Here is a 26245-nt window from a genome sequence, read left to right on the forward strand (position 1 = left end):
GTTGGTCAGTGAGATAAATGTTCATTATGGACATCCACTGTGACCTGTGAGTTTGAGTCCTGGCAAGGCTAACTCAAACTACCATCCTTCAGAAGTTGTTAAAAGGAGTGAAGGCCTTACAGGCAGCAAAACAGCAATGTAAAAACAGATTACTATTATAAAACACAATAATAAGCCATTATTTTCAGTAGTAGAACGCACAGTGACATCTCGTTTCCATACAGTTTTTCTATGACAGCAGCTTCGGGAAAGCTGAAATGTTATTGCAACGGGTAAGAGCAACCAGACCACCAGAAGTTTAATAAAGAAGCTTTTGACAACTCTGAGGTTCCAGTAAACTCAATTTCAAATTTAAGAACATTCCACGTAGTAAATGACATTTAAAAAAAAAAAAAAACATTTTAACTGAGTTTTATAAAGCGCGAACTTGAGCGCTTTACACAAGCACCAGTTGTGTTAAACGAGGATACATTCATTAGGTCTCGGCTAGCGTAGGCTGCGCAGTCTCGCTGGCGAGATTTTATGTTTTAGGGTAGCTTTCACTAGCGGGGTTTAAGCCCCGCCCCTCTTTTCCATTGGCTGGCGTCACCGTTTATGCTAAACGGTGGCCAGCCATTGGAAAAGAGCTTCCGTGACGTACACTTTTCTCTTTCAGAGCCGTCCCAGTTGGACTGGCTCGTCTGATTTCCTGCTGGCGTAAAAGGTTTCTTATCTTTATGGGGCCAAACACATGGCCCCATAAAGATAAAAAACCTTTTAGCAGGAGAGGCTTTCAAACTTTCAAAGGCAGCGATCCTTCAGGGGAGGACAAGGCAATGCCGAGCGCTTGTCCTTACCAGGTGCTGTGAGGATTCCTCGTAAAAAAGTTTTTTAAAAATTCTAAATTCCACCTAAAGATGATGCAGTCTTTACTGTTCATGAAGGAACACACTGCGACCACAGAAACATCAGCACTGGCACAATGGGGTGCGGGATATTAAAGCAGAGACCACACACAACAGAGCAGGCGGGGGCGTTCTAACTTTCAGACTCGAGTAGCTGTTCTTATTCCCAGCTTCGAAAAAGGACATCAAACCCGTAATTCTGCGAAATGACTCTCTCTCTCCCATTGTTTTCAATTGTAAATGTGTAAGACATGTAAATCCATAAGAACTCACAGGCTCCTATTACATTTACACAAGTTCCTTGAGCGAAGTTTAAGGAGGTTATTATGGCAGAGGGGGGCCGGCGGTTGCAGGGACTTAATGCCCAAATCTAAGATTTTGCAGCGCTTCGTGAAAGCGCTATATATATATATATATATATATATATATATATATATATATATATATATATATATATATATATATATATATATATATATATATGTATGTATGTATATGTTCAGCTTAACTTTTTCCTTACCGGGTGCTGTGAGGATTCCTCGCAAAACTTTTATTTAAAAAATTCTAAATTCCACCTAAAGATGATGCAGTCTTTACTGTGCAAGAACTCACACATTGCGACCACAGAAACATCAGCGCAGACAGAATGGGGTGAGGGATGTTAAAGCAGAGGCCACACACAACAGGGCGGGCGAGGGCATTCTAACTTTCAGACTGGAGTAGCTGTTCTTATTCCCGGCTTCAACGAAGGACATCAAACCCATGATTTTGCGAAATGACTTGCTCTCTCCCACTGTTTACAATTGTAAATGTGTAAGACGTGTAAATCCATAAAAACTGACGGCCTCCTATTAAATTACCTTTTCACATCCCATGCCATAATGACCCCTACCAGGTCACAGACTTCATCTCTTGCCTGCGCCAAATCATCCCCGTAAATCTTCATAGACACGCGACCCTGCATTTCATTCTCTCAGCACACGCGTTTACATACAGTTAAAGCAATTTAAAATATCAAAAAATCTTCATACACGCGTGCTCGACAGAATATGTGCATAAGACTTAAGAGTAATCTGTTCACACAATATATACACTTATATATGCATTTACATATATATATATATATATATATATATATATATCTAAATGTATACAAATATACTAAATTATATGCATATACATCAAACCATTTATATATAAATGCATTAGCACAGCCGTATATATACATATATATATATATATGTTTCCACATTTTGCACATAGCAAAAATGCATATATACATGCATATTTGCACACACAAAAAAAACACCATTCACAAACCAAATTGCTTTAACTTAAACAAAGGCGAGACCTGTTGCATTTTCAATGCTTGTTTTTGTTAGGCACTGGGAGATTAAGTGATTTGCCCAGAATCACAGTATGTTGCGCGTCCTTGCCGAGACTCGAACCCGGTTCCCCAGATTTGACGCCAACCGCCCTACCCGTTAGGCCAACTCCTCTCCCCATTAAGATATAAAGTGAGCAAAGTGTAAACCGTGGGTACATGAGAGACGTAGACATATAAAAGTGAACAGAGATGTGAAATAGCGAGATTTTAGAGTTTCCTTGAAGGGATCCTCCTTCAGTCAGGATCGTGAACCATGTGATGACACCAGGCTCTAGACCAGGACACAGTCTTAATTATGTTATGGGACGTGGCCATACCTGGTGAGTAGGTGGAACTAGCTTAGAAGTACGTGTTAGCTTCTAATCTCGGTCTAAGACAAGTGTCCAATGTTACAGAATTAAATTAAATTGACGGACTACACCTTGCTACTGGTAGATGAGCTGCACTGACTCTTCTTGGGAACATGTTCCTGGCCCTCAAAAACACAACTTAAATTCAACACACACATTAATAATTGGCTTGAGCCCTATAACTGCATTGAACACAGTTGATTCATTTGTTTACCTCCGTAAAACAAAGTAGCCTTCAAGTTGGAGCCTGAAGCAGAATATATCCCCACATTGTTCCTGCGTGAAAAAAATAAAATGAGAAGACTGCCCCTCAGAATGCTCGTGTCTTCACTTCTGAGTTAATCTAATGAGAACAGGCACAAGCCTGCAGCCGGATTTTCCAGCAAATGTAAATATGTAAAAATAACAGGCTTAGAGCAAGTGTCAAATGTCTCTTCAGGTACAGAATTACCTCAGCATTCGATTATAGAGTTAAAGGGTAGGTATTATGTGACAATTTGCCTCGCAGCCCAAGTAGGTTTTGGGCAGTCTGAATATACACATGAACTCTCTAAGAATAAATGTATAGCCCCTATTACGTCATCTACGAAAAGCAGTCCTCAATCTGATTCTCTTGTAAGAGTTAAGGCTCCACCTTATCAGCCGAATTACTGATGTAGTGGAATGCAGTATTGCTGCATCATTACGAGTTTTCAATCTCGGAATGAGAAATAATCTCGGACATTTGTATTTGCACACCAGAATCCGCATATTTTACATGTTTTTTCCCAAGATATATTCTGTCTGCCTTTCATTGGTGAATGGTGTGTCCAGGGAGAACCCCCAAGGTGTGAATTTTGTCTCAAAACTATTAATCATATTCAGCCCCAAATTGCTGTTCAAGGCTGAACTGAGTTCATTGGTATATGAGTAATAAGATCCTTCAATTGCTTACCGTTCAGGGTATCTGGCTCCTTAATTAATGGCGTATAGTGTCTCTAGTAAAAAATAGTTAATGGCAGGCTATATATATGACCAGGAGCTCTTCCATGCTCGTTCCAGGTTTCAAAAGAAGTGCATGCTAATGGTGTCTTAGCCTTCCAAAGTGAAAGTCTGGGCTTTATCCAAGGTTTACCATGGAATCCACACCATCTGCTGAATCCAAGATGTCCAAGAAAATAGACTTACCCTCATAAATTGTTATTTTCTGGGAAAATATATGTACTTCAGATCAGGAATCTACATATTAAAAAGACTGAACTGCAACGCAGTATTATAAAAGTGATTAAGCATGGATTGAAAGATTAGCCGTAGCATTTCAAAAACTTATGGGAAATAGGAGTCTGAGAATCACATTATTTTGTGAAATTTCATAAAACGTTTGTAATTCTACGCTATTGCAACAAAATCTGGTTTGCGAGTGTGTCTTGTAGTTTTTTCGCTTCACGTAAAAAAGAGTGTTGTGAGATACTAACAGGTGACTGGTGTAAAGAGAAATTGCCTCTTGGAGCAACATTTTCTGCATGAACAAGTCTCACAATTGCAAAAAGTGACACGAAATTGCATAATCTGAAATGTTGCCAAATTCCACAAATAGCGCTTTACGTGAATTTTGCTGGCCTACCTCAAATTTCATCCAATCCTAAACAAACCCTTCACAGTCACTACTAGCACCTAGGAAGAGTGTTCTGTCTGCATCGAAAAATACTATATAGGCAGTTCCAGGGGTGGACACCAATGCTTCACTGAATCTATCACACAGACCTCTAGTCCTGAATCCGAAAGTATGTTGTAAAGTCCAATACGCTGGGACCATTTTCGGCTTCTGCCCTCAGACCCTTTCAGATCCAATTTAGTACTGCGCCACTGACCTGGGGAAGGGAGCCCTTGAGCACACAGGTGCAAGTGTCTGACATCTGCATAAGACAGACTCTGCGAAGAACTGAAATAATGGGCAAGAAGTTCATAGAACAAAAAACAAACAACAGCGAGGAAGTGAGGGGGGAAGATTCGAGAATCCTCGTTTGCTCGACAAGCGTGCCCACCCTGCACCAGGCAGGCACAGTGCAGCGGCCTCTGGGAGGGGAAGGCAGCCGCGGACAAGTTAAGAAGCCTCTCCTTGCCTGGCTGGCAGCAGGGAATGATGGAGCCGTGTTTTGACACACCCGCAAGGAGCTGCCAGTGAGAGAGAGGGAGCGCTCTATAATCTCTATTTGTGTGATCGCACTTCTCGGAGGGGGTGGTAAAACAGCTATTAAAGAAATTGCTATTTTGAACCCACGAAGATAGCAGGCAACCAAATCACTGCCAGACTCAAACTGTGAGCGCAAAGAGAAGGAAATCCCTCTGTGAGCAGAGGTGGAAAGCTCTGCTCGCACTTAGAAACCCCCATACACACCAGCTGGGTCTCTGCATGCCCCCTCAGCTAAGACCAGCTAAGACCAGGACAAGCACACCAAGAGAACTACATGTGGTGGGAAGGCAGTGCAGCATGGGGAGGCTTTACTCAATGTTAGGGGTGCCCAAACTAGGAGGCAGGGGGGATCCATGCCACAATTTTCGGATACCCACATAGAATACAGGAACGTAAAAAGACCCCTCGGCTAAACGTATAGTACACAAATATCTTACAACTCATCGGGAAAGATGAAGTTTTCATCTTTCCCCGTCAGTGACCTCCAAGTAGGAGCAGGAGGAACGCAGCTACGTTGGATATTCAGAAGGGCGGACTATGTCAACGATCTACATAAACGCATTTCCATTTACCAAATGTAAATGTATCTTACGTGGATATCCTCAGTCTCTGGTACAAGTGCACCCCTCAGACCTGCGAGTTCTATTTTCCCACAGTAAGCGGACGGCTTCCTCTCGCTGCCGATGCTTCTGAGGTCTATTTTCAGACACTGTACACCAGGTGATCTTTCAAGGAATAGTTCATACCGCTCTATTCTGAAACAAAGTAAGACGGCAGATGCCTCTCTTTGTATTTGAAAAGATGGTCCTTCTTGACATGGTAAGATGGACCACATATAAGAGCTGTATTTCTAGACATACTATTGTTTACATTTCAGAAAGCCCTACTTGTGGAGCCAAGTAATGGATTATTCTCTATGTGCTTTTGAGAAAGATCATTTTTGAAACTGGCAGGGTAGTCTCTATGTTGCACAGAAAACCATTCACCTCTATAATGCAAAAAGCCCTGCTTCCATACACGTAAACCAGTGAACACTAGACTCTATATTCTACAGGATCTATTTTAAGACATGTAAATGGTGGGCTCTTCTCGCTGAAGTCTCCACAACTCCCCTTTCAGACATTACCAACTAGCAGGTTCTGCTATTTAAATTTCACAAATCACTGCTTTAAAGATTTGTAAGCTTGTGGTGTTGATTAGTATGTCCCGGAGCTGCTATCTGAAACAAAACCAGCGGATGCAGCCTGCCTCTCCTCTACATATGTTAGGCAAAGTCTGCTTGTAGCTCAGCAAAGCTGATGGGTGCTTCTGCTACAGGATTATTTGCATCCACGGTACGAACGTCAGATATGTTCTCTATATCCCACACTAATCTAACCTCATCACGGATAGCAGCAGAGTGTTTGTCAATATATATTGGAAGGAGCATTGATTATAAATTCCCCTTTTTGCGTTCCCAAGCCCCCTGCACTTTTTGTGCGACTTGTCTGCTGGGATTTGGACTAGCCCAGTACATGTGCTGTAACCCCTGAAAACATGCCCAGTTGGTGTAAACCTAACTGGCATATTTAACTTACCTACAACTCCTTAGTATGTGCTACAAAGTGTACCAAGGTCCTGAAAGGTGAATGACACTAGCAGACTGCAACACATATTGTGCCACCACTAACGTAACAATGTAAAACATGACTGCACACTTGCCACCATGTTGTGCAGGTTCAAACTGCAAATTCGACCAGTCAAAATAACCCCTAGACTGCCCTAAACCCTCCTTTTAAATATTAATAAGTTGCCCCAAATTAGATCTTAGATGGCATGATATTTAAAAGTAGGACATGTAGAAGTTAAATGTTAAATATATTCTTACAGTGACAATGCCCTAAAAGCTATGTTCACTGTACCAGGGTTGGCTGATACATGAGAAAGCAATGAGATAAGCTAATACAGTTATCTCTGCCTAGGAACCAGATAAAAAGTAAATTCTTTTTTTTTTTTTTTTAAATATTACAAATCTGATTCATTTGTAACAAATACTTCAGAAAAAGGTACTTTTAAATGTTACCTTTAGCCCTCCCAAAGCTTCTAGAAGCCTTTTTGCCGACCTTCCAACTTTAACCAAGGAGCAGACTAGTTACTTGAGTAGGTGTGAATTGACACCCACAGCTGAGACAAAATGCCTGGGTGTGGAGATGTCCTATTGATCTGGCAGGATGACCATTTGAGCAGCGCCCAGAAACATAATTATCTTCTAAGGAGCCCGCACTGTTACAGGCAGATGCAGCTTTCTAACCAGCCAGGAACCAATCCAAGTGGAAGAGGACATTGAGTGACCAAAGAGCAGTGTTCTCTGACCACACCTCTAGGGTGGGCAAAAGAGCTCTGCACAAGGGAAGAAAGGTTCTGCCATCTTGGCTTTAGTGAGAGAGGCGCACTGCAGGATTGTTTGCAGTAGGGCACATAGGAACAGCTGCAAAAGCGGATAGGGTTACACTTGGAAACTTTTACCTATTTGTTGGGGAGGGGCCAGGGGTCTCCATCACCCACAGGCTAGCGCCAGGCATAAAGGTAGCTCCCTTGGGGGCACTCGTCAGAACTCTACTGGACCTATGGAAAACAGAAGACTGCACCTGTTGTTGTGACCTGTGAAGAGAACTCTAAGGGCTGGACCCCACTTGTACCCAAAAATTAGAAGTGAACACCATCAGTTTGCTGACATCTTTTTCAGTGATACCAAAGGGGATGATTGACGGAGTGTTTGAGCAAATCAAACACTCACCCCCAGTCAACTGATCTGGGATTAATCCATCATCATTCTTTAGCTCGCTCCACCACCCCAGTTCAGACATGGCCATATGCAAATCAGTCTGACCCTGAGCCTCATGGGAACAGTCCAGCCCGAACTGTCAAGCCATGTCTTCCCTAGACCGGAAACAAGCATCCTGGGACCGGTTTCGGGTTCATAACTCTCATCCGCCAGGCTATCTTGAATCCAGTGGCAAAGTGAGCAAGGGACCCACATCTGGACATCTTTTTCAGTAACAGGGACACAAAAGCTGCAAGAAGCCCACTCTCGTGGAAAAGCCCAGATAACTAGTTCCAAATTACCTACCCTGGACTCTGCTGGTGGCTTCTGATGGAGCGAGTCTTGACACCCCAATGTATTGCTCTTGAGGTCTTGGAACCCTTTGCTAATGTCAGAGTGTACCCCTTCTGCCTAACCCTAAAAACTGAGACTTTAAAATTTATTCAAGACTTTTGCCTGGAGAACCGAAAGAAGACTGGGACAAACCTGCCAAGTCAATCTGACAAAGGTGAGTTGCAGCTGGGTCAAATACTTAGTTCGCCCCCACTTGGAGCTTTTCCACAGTAGCGAATCATTTTCAGCTGGACGTCGCAGAGAAGGGATCCAGCCCTATTCAGGTACAGCTTTCAGCCTTGTCCCGCTTAAGGAATCCAAGTTACAAAAAACGCAATTACGTCGGTAGAAATCTTCACTGGGCGATCGTGCCAAAAGTATCCGGCCGTAGAGGGACCTTCCAAGGGCGCAAATTTAGAATTTCTCCAACTTAGAGCTTTCCTGCCTAAAGTCAATAACTTCACCGGGGCTTTGTCTGTCAACTATCAAGCCTCGTGAAACCCATCTTGGAAACAGCCTGCTGCCTTGCCTGCTGAGGATTTTTGACTTCCATTTCAGAGACGAAGACAGAAAGTAAACGTTTCCAATGAGACAAACCTGGTCCCTATATCCAATCGGCGATCCATCGCGGTCGGCCTCAACTTTTGACTTTCACCCAGTTTAGCACGACCAGTTACCCACAGATTTTTGTCCTTTTGATGTTATTTTGTTAAGATATTCTCTATTTTTATCAACTGGAGTGGGATTCTTATTGTGTTGTTTTTTTAAAAACGTTTTAACTGTTTTGGTACTTCTACATGTTTTACAAATTTTCTTAAGTTAAGCCTTTCTGCTGTGTGCCATGGCTATCCGGTTGAGCTCAGGTTTAAATTACTGAACCTTTACTGGAATTAACAGGAATAGTGCCATTATTGCTTGCAGTGAGCTACCATCCAGCTCAACTAATAATCCACTTTCTCACCAGCATCATTTACCGCCTAGAAATGGACCCACGCTCTAGTAACACACATCAATTTGTAGTCCTGATGAGTCCTTCGGAGAATATGATACAAAGCAACTAAACTAATGCAATAGATCAGTGGGTAACTCTCTTAATTCTATACACCAAGTCCTAGTCACTGCTCAGAAAATCTAGACAGATAGTCAAGTTACTTTGGTCTTTACTCAAAGGGTGTGTATGAAACAACGGGTGTCAGGGTATGTAATGCTTCAATCTGGCCCTCTCATGAATCAATTGCGGATTAATATTACAACAGACACCAAACTGTCTGATCGGGTATAAAAGTGTCACAAAATACACTATTACTAGACATGTTAAAAAATTACAGTATCCTGCGACCTACGCCATCAATAACAGCTTGTCTCTAAGCATGTACTGAAATTGCTTAATGTCTGAAAAGCCAGTTAAAAAATCTGTACTGGATTTGAGCATACACCATGACAAAAGCACAGACAAACACTTCAGAGCCTCACATCAGTGTAGCAAGCGTTTTACAAATAATACTATATAGGCAAAAAACTGACATTTTTCATAACTCCAGAGGGATCAGATCCAAGCAGATTTTCATGATATTCATGCACAATAAACTAATGTACAGTTAATCTGAATAGAAATTATTCACATATTAGCAACAGTTTTCCTAAAACCTGCAAGAAGCTGGCCGACCTATACCTATGCTGGATAAACCAGTAACCAGCTGCATATGGGTAACGTTTACTTTAAAGCATACATACACAGGCTTAATGAGAAAACTAGGATCAAAAGCACTTTTAACCCAAGAAAAAGCACAAATCTGAGAAAGTTGTGATTTAGTTTAGGTTTCATTCACTGTAAACTTAATGACATATGATGAAAACATACTGTCCAGTGAAGGGAATAAATGAATAAACATTCAAAGACCTTAAAAACATATGAGCTTTTAACTGATTCCTGTGTAGTATATAAAGTTTGGTACTAGCATGTCATAAATTACAGCAATAAGCAAATCTTAGTAGGGAAAGAGTAATCTTGTCCGTGTTACAATGCAAACAAAACCACGTAATTAGGTAATATGTATACATGTTTGAACATTCAAAAAGGTTTTGTTCATAATAACCCAGTGTAACATTCTAAAACCAATTCGAATGTTGAGAGATCCATCAAAGACAATGGAGTAGCTCCAAGTTTATGATGGCTGGTACAAGCCTTCTACTCCAACATTCCAATGTTCTACTCATTCTACCCTTAGTGGGTAGAATGTTCTAATAGCCTTATAGTCCTTCGGCCTCAGGCTATACATATTGTTAAAGGACCTCACCCTCGTTATAGGCCCTCACCTGCTGAACAGTGTTGTAAGCACTGTAGACTTTCTCTTCAAGACAAACTGCAATCACATTTAAACCATAACTAAACTCAAAGCTGATCTCCACAGTCCAGGCAACATGTACTTGATGGTTTGGGTGTTAGAATTTGTCAGCTACTGAAGCTCCTGGGGAAAAACTAGTGCAGGGCCTCATCCAAATACCTAATAATCTACATACAGGTCCCCACTTTCTTAGCATAACATGGAATACCGCCTCAAAAGCAGACAGATGCATTATAAAGGCCCCTATGGTGTAGCACAGAGCAACACTGAGCCAAATGTTGCCATGCAATTTCCAATCCTTATAAAAAGGGAGCAATTAAATGGGGTTACAAAATATGACTTTCTCCCATGCCTAACACACATTTGGCTTCTACAAGCAAAGAATCAGAATCAATAATATTTAGACACTTGTCCATAAAAAAAATATTTAAAAAATAAAATAAAATGCAATTTATCATTCACAATATAAAAAAGTTACACGAGTATATAAAATTCAATTTATGAATAGCCAAATTTCTCACATACCGTAAAAAACATCCCAAACCCACTACCACATCTAGAAATCGAACTTAGCTAAAACATCAATTGTGGAAAGATGCGAAAAAGCACCATACTTTAAGAATAAAAGTTTTAATAATTGCTGACACCTGTTTAAATATAGAGGACAGTCAATTAATACACTAGAAATTGTACATTTTCGTTTTAAAGTACGTACACAAACATCTTTGTTTTCCTTGATTTTTCCAGCCAAAAAGGGAATCGCCGTGAATGAATTACAACCTATTTTAAATTTTCCTGATGAAGTGAGGGGTCGGACAAATAAAAGACATAGGTAAGTATCAGAATTTCCCAACAATAAAGGAGTCATATCAATTGAGGATTTTTAAGAGATATATATATATATATATATATATATATATATCTTTTTGATTCGACAGAGACCATACCCTCTAGATGTTGATTCTTATGGGGAAAAGGGCGAGCTGATAAAAGCCCCTGCAGATATTATGTGCTCTAACATATTTTATACACATAACACTTCCTAAGAGCCAGGCACATTTTAGCTTACTACACTGAGCTTCTACCCAACAGATCTGCAATATTTTTTCAGGGCTATCAAACTGGGCAAAAACAGAGAACATTAAAAAATGTTTTTATCCTTGCCATGTAAGCCCATGAAGTACGTTTTAATTTGCACCTAATACTCAGAATCATGGATCCTTTTGGAAGATCTAAAACTTGTTTTATACACGCATTCTCCACTGCCTCAAACACGTCTCCTTTCTCTATACTGAATCATCCTGGACTCCGAACTCAAAATGGACAGCTAAATCAACACTTTCACCTCTTCCTGCTACCACACCCTCTGCCTACTCTGAAAGGCTTTCAACTGAATTCCCCTCGAACACAGGAAAACCGTCACGCATGCCCTCATCAACAGCAGACTAGACACGGCAACGCACTCTACGCTAGGATCAACAAGAACCTCACTCACAAACTCCAGAACGCCACCGCCAGACTAGTCCTCAACCTACCGCGCCACTGCCACATTAGCCATCACCTACAGACACTACACTGGCTCCCCGTCGAGAAGAGAATCACCTTCAAGCTTTTCACCCTTGCACACAAGGCCCTCCACAACACCGGACCCGCCTACATGAATCACCACCTCTCGTTCTATGCACCCCACAGATCCCTACACTCAGCCCAGCTCTCTCATGCGAAGGTACCACGCATCAAGGAGACCAGAGTAGGAGGACGCTCCTTCCCCCTCCTTGCAGCCAAGGCATGGAATGCCCTCTCCACCTCCGACAGACACCAACACTCTTCAAGGACCTCAAGACCTGGCTCTTCGAAGAATCACTGTGAACATCCAGGAGCTACGAACCCCCACCCCCCCCCATGAGACCCATTTCGGGTGAGTAGTTGCACTTCACAAACCCTGATTGACTCGTAATCAGGCCCATGGATTTGAATGTCTGGTTTGACAGTGGAACGGTCACCTGACATTGTAACCTAGAATACTATTCTATGAAAAAAAAAAATATATATATATATATATATATATAATATAATATATATTCACTTTAAAAACCATTGGTTTCACACAGGTTATAGTTAGGTGGACATCTCACTAGTAAAAAACCAATGAAATTCCCCCGTTATAGCTAGTTCAGATAACTATAACTCGCGCGCCCGCAATCCACTGCTCATGACGTCACATAATACATCACTCATGACATGGTCAGTGGCATTACTCATGACATCACTGATGACATCATCCTTGTGATAGAGTGGCGGTCGCGCGAGTTATAGTTATCTGAACTAACTACAACGGGGGAATTTCATTGGTTTTTTACGAGTGAAATGTCCACCTAACTATAACCTGTGTGAAGCCTATGGTTTTTTAAGTGAATTTGTACGTTTTTTCAAATGCTACGTTATGTATTTATTAATATATATATATATATATTTTTTTTTGTAAGGTATTTCACCGTGCGCGCACGGTGCGCTTCGCACACCGAGCGCGCGCGTTGGGCGCACCCCGCGATTTTTATAAAAAAAATATAAAATGTTTATTTCACCCTTGGGGGTCCTTCTGTGACCCCCTGACAAAGGCTAGGGGGTCAGGAACTCTCTTCCCTGCCCCCTTTTCACGTTTTCCACCTTTTTTCCCCCCTTTCCGTTTCAGTGCGAGAGACAAAATGGCGGTCGACACTTCCTGATTTCGACCGATTCGAATGTTGACTGACATCTAACAACCAATCAGAATTTCGCTCGCGCACGGCACCGTGACCGTGCGCGCGTACAGATATTTATATGCTTTTAAATGCTATTTTCTCAGGAAATACTGAACAGATTGACACCAGACCTTCAAAAGGCACTTCCCTGACCTGAGGACTACCTCTCTGCCAAATTTCAAGTAATTCTGTTCAGCCGTTCGGGCTGTACCTTCGACTAAAGGTCCTATGGAAAAATGCATGGGGAAAACGCGTTTTGGGACCCCCCTTTTTTCTCGGCCCCCGCTTGACTAATCCCCCCGAGACTTTCAGGGTAGGAGCTGAGCGGAGCGTCCCATTAGTTTTGAAAATTTCGCGAAGATTCGTCAACCGGCGCCAAAGTTATTCAAAATAGAATTTTGAGATTTCCTATGGAAACACGGTCCTAACTATAAATACCGCCAGTAGATAATATATATATATATACATCTACACACACACACACACACAAACCCCCACTCACCCACCTAGTTCCGCTCCCCAGCAAAGAAGCAGGCGCCAAAACCATGGATGATTTGGACACCAAACGTTTAATGCACTAGAAAGCCCCGATGTGTTTCGATAGTAAAACCACCTTAGTCACAACATCGGGCGCCACTGCAGTAAATCGTTTTATACTTCATCACTCTCCATGATTGTCTTAACTTCAGTCTCATGTAGTGTTTGAAAAATATATATAATACTTAATAGTATTGGTGGTAAAGGGCCGTAAGATTTCCACCTTTAATTGCAAAAAGTGAAAGAGAGAACATACTTCCCAAAGGCCTAAGGAGAGTAGTCTCTGAGTCTGGATGTGCAAATGCCCAAAAATGGCCACTAATCTCCACTTTTGTGTGGAAAATATAACCATATTTAAACCATAGTGGTTACGGCAACAATATGAACGATCCAGACAGGGTAATATGCGTGCTGAAAATAATTACAGTGTGAAATACATGTTACAAAAATGTCATTGCACGGAATGTATTCAGTACTGGTCCTGCCATAGTGGGCCTACTCTACACAGACATAATTAACATCCATAAAATAGAGTGTAATGCCATTGTACACACATCCATCTTAAACTAATCAAGACAATTGACCGTACACCCAAACCAACACTTTACTAAGAATATACCTAAAGAAAAGAAAATAAAACAAAGTGTAGACGGAAGAGTGTGAAACCCTGTGTATATAACTAATCTAAACACCCGGGTTCCGAGAGAGACAGAGAGCTTGAGGTGAACTGATAGTGCTTCATCTAAATTTAACCCCTGTGGGATCTTTGAGTTCCACATGAGTATGTACCTGGATTCTAACCGCCTGACCAAGAGCTGCCTATTGCCTCCCCTAAGGCTCTTCGAGACAGTGTCGATGACAAAATACGTTAGATCCTTCGGATTGCCTCCATGACATTGATTTATGTGTCTGGCTACAGGATAGCTTGGGTCGTCATTAGTTATAGCCCTTAGATGTTGCTGTGTCCTGATGTGGACCGGGTGTATGGTGCTTCCTACATATCTTTTCTTGCAAGTGCACTCAAGCACATATACTGCAAATTCCACTCTTGCAACTGAATGTGCCTCTGATTTCAAAAGGTGTGCATCTAAGGAGTGTTTGTATGGATTTCACATTGAGGCCATGACGACGTGCTTTGCATTTAGAGCATTTTTGGAAACCCCCTGTGTACTCTGAGCATTTCAGAACCTCTCTTGGATAAATTACAAACCAGCTCATTCGGTATGGATTTGGCCCGCCTGAATGATATGAGGGGAACTCTAGTTATATCAGGGCCAATAATGGCACCACTTTTCACAATGTTCCAATTCCTGTAGAGACTATGTCGTAGTTTCACATGGTACGCAGAATAACCTGTGATGAGACGTGGCATACCTAGGTGTTCTAGCTTTTTTATTATTTTTGCTTGGGCCAAACAGCAGGTCTTCTCTTTTTATGGGTCTAGTTACGTTTCATACTTAAACATTCTGCATCGGGAATGCTTTCTTTGAGTTTGGTTGGAAGCTACCGGCATGCAAGATGGAATTGCCAGAGGTACGCTTTTTATATGCTCTGGATTGCAGTTTATTGTCTTCTACAAATACCACCAGGTCTAAAAATTGATTTGCTTAGTGTTGATGTCACATGTAAATGTAAGGTTTAAATCATTGTCGTTAATCTCATAAGCAAATCTGTGTGCTGACTAAAATGAGGCTTTCCATAGGATAAACAGATTGTCTATGTATCTGGTTCAGAGAATTATATTCTCTGTCTATTCCCTGGCATAGTTGGTCTTAAGTACCTGCTCCTCCCACCAGCCTATATGCAAATTTGCATAGCTGGGGGTGAAGCAGGTGCCCCATAGCAGTTCCCTGTGTTTGCTTGTATGTGTGTTGGTCATACATAAAGAGATTGTTGTTCAGACACCATGCTGAGTAGCATATGGGTATGCTGGTACAAGTGCATCTGTCTGAACCCCAGATAGTAAGCCAAAGCCCCCAGCCCATCAGTGCGTTTAATGCTCGTATAGAGAGCTACGACGTCTAGGGTCATGAGCACATACTGGTCATTCCAAGACACATTGTATATCTTCCTAAGGAAGTCTCCAGTATATGAGGGTAGTTTGCATACGTGTTCCTGTAAGAAGTGGTCGATGTATCTGGAAGTATTCTCAAACAAACTCCCTATGGCAGAGATTATGGGTCCACCTGGTGAGTTACTGGCGTTCTTGTACACCATAGGGATATGGTATAGTATGGGCGTAACCGGGTAATTGTTTTTAAGAAATCAAATTCTCCCTTAGAAATCAATCCTACACCTCTCCACTTGTACATCTCTGTATAACATTTCTCTTTGATGCCTTGAATGCTAATGGGGAGATATATATATATTGAATCACCAAACAGCCCCAAGGAAAGCGCTCTTCACATAGTAGGTACCAATGGCAAGGACGGGCTGGTCCTCGCATTTTATGTAACCACCAAAATACTTCCAGTCAAGGAAATCACTGCACTCCGAGGAAATCGTCTGTTCAATCAGGACTTATTGCGATCGCGCACATAGTCACCACTAACCACCACCAACGTGTTTCAACCTGCAATAGGTCTTGCTCATGATGAGCAAGACCTATTGCAGGTTGAAACGCGTTGGTGGTGGTTAGTGGCGACTATATGCACGATTGCAATAAGTCCTGATTGAACAGACGATTTCCTCGGAGTGCGGTGATTTCCTTGACTGGAAGTACATATATATATATTCCATGATGTAATGTGAAGCATTACAAGTAAATAGCATATATATTCCCATGCTATTTACTTGAAATGCTTCACATTACATCATGGAACATTTCTTGAAAACCAGACCTATTGGTAATGCCAACATATGCTTTGAAATATTTGTGATCTAACAGATACAATAAATACTCCCTTGATTAGCTATAAACTCGTAATTATCTGCCTATCCTACTCACTAAATATTCTCTCATGTACACACACATTCTACCCCACCGATGAGCAGCAACCTCCATACGTTTACTGTTTATACACCTCTAGAGAACGGCATCTCATGCAATTCTATGACCCCCACTCAGTGAACAGTCAGCCTCTCATACACTTATTCTGTACATTCCCCTCAGTGATTATTCATTTATTCTGTTGATGATCCCAGAGTGACCAGAGTATCAAACACGTTTTCTATTTACATCTCCACTCACGCACTATGCATAGCCCCACTTTCTCGCTGAGTAGCCTTTCACACATTTATTATGCCACAGGGTGAACAAACAATCATACAATTATTACACACCCCAACCCTCAGTGAGCAGCTCAGTGTTCACTTCACCCCCAACGTGGCAGCAAGCAGCCCCCACACCTTTGATGGATAAGCAGACTGTAACAAGATGTGTCTGTGTTATTCTGGGTAAAGCTGAAGTGACCCCAGTGAGCACACTCTGGTGCATCCATAATCCCTGCTCGGCGAGCAGCCCCTGACACTTGTAACCCCCAGGGTGACACACAGGGGCAGCACACCATAACAACCCTTCCCGCCGGACACGTGTAACCACCAGGGTGACACACTGCTGCGCCCGGGGGGCTGCTGCTCTCACAGCTGCTGCACCACCCGCCTGAGCCCCTGCCCGCTCCGGACACTTGTCATACACCAGCGAGCACCTGCAACAACTGAGAGGAAAAGTGCCTCTCACACTTCTACCTTCCCCAGACACTTCCAACAACCGCTGATGAGATGAGGGTTACCCCGAGACCCCTCCTCCCCCAGTCCGTTAGCGGCCTCCAGCACACCTGGACCCCCGCTGACACCTGTTAACCCCGAGGAGCCTCCGTACTCACCGCGCACGCACAGCAGGGTCATCTTCACGCCCCTGCCCCCGGGGACGGGGGCACGCTCACGGCGCTGTCTTCACGCCCTGTCCACAGCGGCTGCCCGGTCTTTGCGCTCCCTATGCCGGGCCCGGGCGGCCGCTTCAACCGGCGCCATCACTCCGCTCCCTGCGCCGGCCCGGCGCCTTCTGTCGGGGACTACTTTCTCTTGCGACCTGTCCCACTGCTCCCTCCGCGCCGCGCGCACTGGGTGCTGCGCCCGGCGTCAGCTGGAGGTGACGTCCCTCGGCCGGGCTCTGCCCCGCTCGCGCCGCCCGCGGAGGGATCTAGGGCTCTGTGCTGCGACCGGGGCTCATCCTGATGCGGTTCCGGCTGGGCCGCCGTTAGCCCGAGGCGGCGAGCGAGCGAGGGAGGGCGGCAGGTGCGGAGGCCTCACCTGACGGCAGGCTCGGCCCCTCCCTCACTCTCTGGGAAACTTCACATCCGTCAGGAATCTCAAACTTTTACCATCTGGCCGGCCTCTGTGTACTCTGAAATACAACTTTGTTTAATTTTCCATGATGTTCGCTTGCCTCCTGTTCTTTCCTATTTATTTGTGCTATACCTCGGACGTGTTCTTCATTATCTCCCTTCTGCCTGCGCTCGTAAGCAGACCATCCACTTAAAACTATTTCATTCCACCAGTGTATGAATATTCTTTCTCCTTATACGCATATTATTTGAAAAAATAAAAAACTATCTTTACCTCATGTGAAGCATAAGGCTAAAAGGCACTTGTGTGAAGAGAGATGACGCGGACGCAGGTGAATTAAGAGATTTATTTGTAGATATGCTCTGCTCTTCAGTCACCAACCATTCCTCACACCATCCTTCTGTTCAAGCTTCATTTCAACATTAGAACCCGCTTCGACTGTCATGGAAGATACAATAGGCCTGATTACCACTTCGGGTGGTATTCATCGCACATGATAAATAACAATACCACTGGGTATGTTATTTGTTGGGTGTGATAAATATCACCTATTAAAGGTTTATGGGAAAAACATGCAGATTTTGGTGTTTAACGCACCAGTATCAGCACTATACAGTAAATACCGTTTGCTTTTCCCCTGTTAAATCTTTACCTCTGTTACAGTTCTGCAGGTTTGACTTGAAGAAATGCAATGAGCGGATGCGTTAAGTATCTCAAGGCTCATAATTCTGACCTGTGCATAAATAGGGGTTTTCGCACGAGTCGGAATTCATCGACCCATTTGTAATCCGGTCCTAAATGCAGGGAAACATGGGATGGGGGAAACAGGAGAAAGAACATTACAGTGCAAGGAATCCCAACCTGGTAATTTCTTATTCATTTTTTGTCTTAACCAGTCTTACTCTTGTTTGTTTTGCCGTTAGTCTTTTATCCTGTGTCTGTTATAGGCATAATTTTTATTTAACTGCATTTGTTTCCCCTTGAATTAATTCAAGTCCTCCTGTTCCAGTACTGTAGTTTACCTCAAGCATTCTTGACATCCCATTCCTGTTTAGGTATGTAGTTTTGAGCAAGTTGTTATCTGGTAGGAGAGTTGCCCTCATCGTCTTGCTGTCGCTCAGACTTTCCCACAAATAAACACAAGTGAGTGTTTCATCTGCTGGCTCTTTCATTTCTTCACCACTTTAAGCCCACTAAACTTCCTGTATTTACTCTGCACTTTTTCAGGCAGATAGATTTAGTGACTAATGTTGTTTGCCGTGGTCGGGATGTTTCGGGTGGTGGTGCTCTGCAGAAAATCATAAATAGTTGCCCCAGGTTATTTTCTGACTTCTATAGACCATGGGAATACTTATTTGCATGTACTAATACATCAATCCACAGTTTAAAAAAATCCACGGGTTAGGCATCCCCTACGGGCAGTTTCACTTTCAGGTCTTTTAATTCAGATTGAAGTTAGACCTGATAGTGTTCATGAAGATATTGACCCCATGGCTGGTTCTGCTACACCCAAGAAGGTTCATGTGCACTCGTACCAGGACAATTGAACACTGAATGCAGAATCTCTTTGCCTGTCTCTCGATGTCAGGTCTAGGGCGGCACGCGGTCTAGGCCCCGCCCCACTCACTTCACATATCCCTCTTATACATCAGAGTTGTGTGCCTATGCCACCGTGCGCTAAGGTGCGCTGTGGCAAAGCGCATGAGGAAGCTTCACTAACTCGATGGTGGGTATGCTGCTCTCATTGCAGGTGATGTGACTGCTTGTAACTGCCTGGTATACGAATTGCTTGTGCTGTACCTGCTTTGAACTGTCTTGTATTCGAATTACCTATCAATATGTTATTTCCTTGTTTCATTGTGTCCTGGGAGCTCTTATAGCTCTTTATTATCTTGCAGGAGAGGTTGCAAATAGGTTTTCTTCTTGGGAACTACATATCCCATCATGCTTGGGGAGAGTGACATGGAGAGCGTGTCAACACTTACATTATCAGCCGCGCCCTATCCTCCGTGCTCACTATTCCTTAAGGCTTACAGAGTGCGGCGCTATTAATCTCCGTTCCGGTTCCAGTTCTCTGTTGGCGCCTTGCTGCTTCTTGGTAATTGCATTGTTGTTTACCCTGAGGCTTCGGTGTAGGGGGTCTCACCTGTCGGAGGTCCCAGATCCTTGTTTTGGCTGTTCCTACGCCACGCCTGACCTCCCGCTGCTCTCCACATGCTCATGCTGGCTCCCGCAGTGTTCTCCCCGCCATAGGCAGCAGAAGTAAGGATTATCAGAGTAAGTTGTACTCTGTAGGTAAGATCTGAAACACAAATAGTTATGTAGTCGCATTTAAAACATCGCAACTTCGTTTTCGTTGTCTTGAACGCATTTTCATATTTTAGTTTCGTGAATACACAGTAACTTGGCAACTTCGTTTTTCTCTTGATTAAAGAGAGCATTTGAATATTCTTTAGTACGCAGTGGCACAGAGACATACAGAGGGTATTTGCATATTCTTTATTTACGTAGTGGCACAGAACATAATAACTTTGTATTAGCATAAGAGAGTCATTAGTAAGTGCCATTCAGTTCATTAGTGAGTGTTGTTAACTCATATGCAATGGTCTAAAGATTTTGTGAGTGCTGTAAAACTTATGTATATGATCTAATAGTGAAAGATAACTGTGAGACAAAGCACAAGGAAGATCTTACGTTACTATTTAATACTTACTGAATTTACTTTTGTGGTGTTACTAACCTTTTCCTTTACAGATCTCCTTCCCAGCTGTTCCCATCCTAATTTTTCTTTCCCCCGCTTGATCACTTCAATACTCTGTTATACAAAGCCAGAGTTGAAGGTATCGAAAGGTGGGTTCGTTGTATCTTCGCGTCCAGATCCCGAGGAAGGATGCTCACCCTGACACTCGAGTTCGATACCTCTGTAGAACGTGTATTTCTTTCTCCTACCAGGAATGGGACACTCCAGTAGATGCTGAAATTGGCTCACGTTCATCATTGGCTGTTTTTGTAAAGAATTACCACAACCTGCATGGTTGTGGTTCATTAGGTTAGATTTCACTTGAGTGAAAGTCAAAAGGGTTTCTTTCCCCTAGGGTTAAACTTCATGCAAGCAACGTTTACCCAAGATCCACCAAAATGTTATAGACCCAAAAAACACACAGACGTTTTATGGAAATATATGTGGCTTTAATCCTATTTTCTAAAATAATATCACATTAAAATTTATATAAAATCACACATTTATTAATTCATACACTTACACACAGTCAGTTTTTCGAAAATCATTCACAAAAGGGACAACAACTTCAGACTCTGCAATTAAACTTCATAGAATAGCATCCCTCCTCATCGTGTCTGAAGGTGTCCATTACTGAATTGAATTCCATATATAGACCCCCTGGTAACTGCAGGTCCTACTATACTGTTCCGTGTATGCATTTCGGTGGACAGTATTAATATCAACTACCTTCTTCAGGACTATCAATCCTTCTCTTCCCCAATATCTTTTTATTTATAATCAAATAGTGATGTCCAATTATTGTTAACTCCCTAATGCATCCTTAATTGTCTCACTCCTTAAACTTTCTCTCTACTGGTGGCTGACAAAGGGACAACTGTGTGTGGTTGGCAGAACCGTAGCCTACATGTTCATTAGTTTAGGCAACGTACATTAGTCACAGTGGTTGCGGAGCCACTTCTGTCTCTGGCTGATATTGCTCAGTGTACACCCACAAACTGTTTGTGGCCTATCCGACCTGTTAGAAATTGGGTTTCTGGTTGGCAAAGGTATGCACCCTGTCCAAGCAGAAGCCAGAAACCTAGTCAGGATAAACTAGATACACACTAAAAGATATCCTGTGCTCACTCTCTGGTAGCTTGGCACAGAGCAGTCAGGCTTATCTAAAGAGGCAATGTGTTAAGTATTGGTTCAAAGAGTAGGTGACGAAATGGTCGCACTCCTGGTTTTATAAAATAATTATTCGATTTTAGTCTGTGGGTAATCCTTTGTGGGTGCTATGGATTATCACCCCCTGATCATGGGGTTTATAGCTTGATGGGGGATGAAGTCCTTATAGGCTGAAAGTACTCACTCATGTAAGCACTCCTTTGTGATGAATGATCGCCTTAAAAGTTCAAGATTCCGATTGTCATATATCACATTGGTTTATTCCATTTCATAATCCAATATTGTGCTTTTTTGTTCTTTAGTGAAACAATCTTAATTCAAGACAATTCGAAGTGTATATGGACACTTATTCTTCAAATTGACAGGGTTAACAAAGAATAATCCCCGATGCGTTTCGGGTCCAGCCCTTCTTCAGGGGGGTCTCCCTGTAAAAATTAAGAGGAACTTCTTGATCCATTGGTCAGAATGCGAAGGCAATGATTTAAATTTCCGTAAGTGTGAATTATCACCCTCAAATAGTGATTTTGTGTTTTTTTTAAATTCAAAACATAGAAATAAGAGTGTCTGTGTGTTAACAAAAAGTATTCCATAAAAGTAAAAAGAAAAATCAACTGTAAAGGTTAACCTCAACGCGATTAGTTGAATGGTTTGTGAAAACAAAATCATGCCGTTTAAATGGCAAACGGACGGTGGTTCGTGTGCTCCGTGAGTCTTGCGAGACTCATGTTAACTGGTCGTAAACGTGCGTAGAAAGAACAAGAGAGTGGTGTCAGTGCAATCCTATAGGCGCGTGTTACAAGCTGGTAACCATGCTTAAAAAGAAAATTAATGTTAGTGCAATCTTTTATAAAGTTCGGATTAATACCTCTTGTTATGAAAAATAAATGCCGATAAAACGTGACTATTGTCAAATCATAATAACAGCTGCGTCGTACTTGTGATTAAGCTCATAAACCGAGCATAGCCCGTACGGTGTCCTCCCGTTATGGTGTAATTAAAGTGTTGTGGTCTTGTGACCCGGATATAAAAACATGCAACCCGGAAGTAGAACATACGCGTCGGTAATAGAAACTAAAAACACACGTTCAAAATACCAAAATGTAATGAGTGTTACACCCAAGTGTGCAACTGAAAAATGGAAAAAACGGTTAATAAATAAATAAGAACCATCCTAAATTATGGCTAATTACAACAACGTATACATGGTTATTTCAGCGAAAACTGGTATGAATAATTAAAGTAAATGGTATACATAATTATGTCAGCAAAAAGACTGGTATACATAATCAAATAAATGGTAACCTCTAGTGACCTCACGTCAGGACATGGAAAACGGATAATTCAAAATATTAAATGCATGCAACTGCAAAGTTGTTTTAAAGGTCCCAGCTGAATTCCATTCTTTAAGACTCTATGGGCCTCATGTAGGTAGCCCAATACTGGTCGGTAACGGCCGATTTTCGGTAAATATACCGTTACCGACCGGTATTTAGGCTTTTGATATGTAGGGGGACCATTTCTGTATTCGGTAATTTACCGAATCGGTAAAATTACCGAATCGGTAATTTTACCGATTTGGTAAATACCGAATACAGAAATGAGATGTAGGGGGAGTGTGTGGTGGGTGTGGGGATTCGTTATTTACCACCAACTGACAGTTGGTGGTAAATGACGAATGTCTCAGTTAAGGCATTATTTGGCCCTTAGATGTGTGCAATGTGGCAGACACACATGCCCTCAGGGCATGTATGTGTGCCACATGTGCACACATGCAGGAATCAGGGGTGCAACAGGGTGTCAATGTGACACCCTGCCACCCTTGATTGAGCTCCCCCCATTACCGATTCGGTATTTACCGATTCGGTAATGGTAACTGGCTTCCCATTGAATCCTATGGGCCTCCTGGCCCATAGGAATCAATGAGATACAGGTTACCATTACCGAATCGGTAAATACCGATTCTAAAATACCGACACTTACAGAATCGGTATTTTTTTACCTACATTACATTTACCGATTCATAAATACCGAATCGGTAAAATTCGGTATTTAAGAATCGGTAAATGTAATTTACCTACATAAGGCCCTATCTGCCTTGCATCAATGCGTTACTGAAAAATATTGCAAAAATAATATTTTAAAGATAACAACTAAATTACAAACGTTCATTGAGACCCATGGGACTCAGGGAATTAAGTTTATGAATCCAATACAGTTCACGTTGCAACAAGAAGGTTTTGTTGTGTCGTCCTTCTTTTATGTCTACTTGCTCCAGTATCAGGTATCTCAGTTGACTAATGTTGTGGTTATTTTCTGTGTAGTGTACTGCTACTGTGGACTTCAGGTTTTTTAGTCTTATGTTGCTTTTGTGTTCCACCAACCGTGTTTTCATTTTTCGTTCAGTTTTCCCTACATAGGGTAATCCGCATGGGCATTTTAGTAGGTACACTACGTTACTAGTGTCGCAGGTGGCCAACACTAAGTTTGATTGGAGTTCTGTATCTAGGATGCAGTAATGTGGTATCCTTTATTATGTTATTACAACTGCCACAATTATGGCGTGGAGTAGTGCCCGTGTAATTAGGATTCATAGGGTTTTTCTATTGTTGTAAATTCTTAGTGCGTTGATGGGCAAATATTGGAAAGTCCTCAAATATGCACTTGAAATCCGTTTCTGCCTGTAGTAGCGGCCAGTATTTGCAAATAATTTGTTTGATCTTATAGCTTTTAGTGGAGAATTTAGATACGAATACAGATCTCTCCTTTTTTGTCTGTGTTACTTTTTGGTTTCAGCAATTCAATCCTTTCCTTTAGACAAGCTCTAATCTCTGCTTGTTTTAAGATTACTTCCGGATATGCTCTCTGTTTGAATATCATCATTGTCTTTTCTTTGTTCCTTTGATATAACTGCTCAGTTGATGATATGCGTCTCACCCTAAGTAATTGAGAATATGGAAGGTGTTGTTTTAAGCTCATTTGATGGAAACTTTGAAAATGTAGAAGATTATTCCGGTCTGTAGCTTTAGTGAACACTGTAGTTGCCAGTTTGTGACCCTGTATCATGATGTCTACATCGAGAAAATAAATTATTTTCTTGTCCAAAGTGTGTGTGAACTGGATACGTTCATCAATGGAATTAATCCCTCTAATAGCCTCAAGTAACTTTAGTTCAGATCCTTTCCAAATAAGAAAGATCTCGTAAATGTATCTGTAATACGTCACTAGGTTCTCAGTCCAGATGATTTTTGATAGAATGTGGTCAAGTTCGAACCTGTGCAGGAACAGATTTGCGTAGGCAGGGGCTGCACAATTGCCCATAGATGTTCCGGATAGTCGAGTGTAGTACTGGTCCTGCCAGACAAAGTAGCTGTGGTATAGGGTAAAGTGCATGAGATCTAATAAAAAATCTTTAGATCATCATTTTTATCACTTTCAAGAAGGAAATATTCCATGGCTTGTAATCCTAAATCGTGCGGGATGGAAGTGTATAAGGATTGTACGTCGATGGTACTCAGAATAAATTCCATATCTTCACTTAGTGAAATGTTTTAAATTTTCACCAAAAAATCTGTGGTGTCTTGTAAGTATGTTGTCATTCTCCGCTTGCTAGGCTGAAGGTGTAGATCTAAATACTGCCCTTGAGGTAATTTAGTTTCGACTCCATTTTGTATTCTGTCGCCATTTTGAGTTGCCCTCACTCAGGCAGCTCGGCGAACGAAGTCTTTCTGCCCTTTGTACTGCTACGTGTCAAATAACCCCCCTTCCTTGTTGTGAAGCCAATTCCAGGAACTAGCCGAACTGACTAACTTGTCCCAACTAACTTGTCCCAACTATCTGTTGGCCTTCGGTATTCTTTCCCTGCATTATCCTATTTTGCAAGTCGTCCTTTGAAGCACACAAACACGTCCTGCCATTACTGATTGACCTATAGGTGCTGTCATTGATTGACTTATGGGGTTGGGCAAGAACACGACTCAAGGGGGACATTCTGGTTACATGGTGCCTTGTTTTGAATGTTTTCCTATTGGCTAATATTTGGTGCATGGGGAGTGTTTTTCTGTGGGTGTATATGGTTATAAAAGACTGTGAGCCACGGAGTAAAGTGGCAGTCTCCTGAGAACCTACCACTGATGTACTTCTAGGATAACTGTGCACAGCTGCAGCTAATAAATTTGGTTTTCTACGCTAACAGAGTATTCCGTGTCTCTGTACAACAAGGCAGGTGAACTCAGAGATTTCAGGCGTGCCCTGCGCCGCCAGGCCCTTAAAGGCCCGGTTCTTCAATTGGCGCCCAACGTGGGGCGGCTTAGAGGTAGCGGTCGAGCCCGAGGATCGTGAGGAGCCCCGCAAGGAAATTCCAGAGGAAGCGCACCACATGATCGACCCCTGCATGTCGCAAGTGGACTGAAGGTCTTTGCAGCGCGGCTTCTCCTTTCCAACGGCTGCTAGTGACTGCTGCCCTGACTGCCGCCCTGCCTTGGCCCCCTTTGGTGAT

General features: G+C 42.3%; 1 protein-coding gene across 4 annotated transcripts in view; it reads right to left on the minus strand.

The window, feature by feature from the left end:
• UNC13B (unc-13 homolog B) overlaps window positions 1-17828 on the minus strand; it is a 2660654-nt gene extending 2642826 nt beyond the window's left edge. For 2 of the 4 annotated variants that reach the window (XM_085628130.1, XM_085628129.1), the window contains exon 1: window positions 17378-17828. In XM_085628130.1, coding sequence (XP_085484256.1) covers window positions 17378-17399 — 22 coding nt within the window. In that variant the 5' untranslated portion in view covers window positions 17400-17828. The remainder of the gene's footprint in view (window positions 1-17377) is intronic. The other 2 variants (XM_085628128.1, XM_085628127.1) reach the window with 1 other exon arrangement.
• Window positions 17829-26245: the final 8417 nt, after the last annotated feature.

The sequence above is a fragment of the Triturus cristatus genome, chromosome 2_1, assembly GCF_964204655.1.
Source record: "Triturus cristatus chromosome 2_1, aTriCri1.1, whole genome shotgun sequence".
NCBI lineage: Eukaryota > Metazoa > Chordata > Amphibia > Caudata > Salamandridae > Triturus > Triturus cristatus.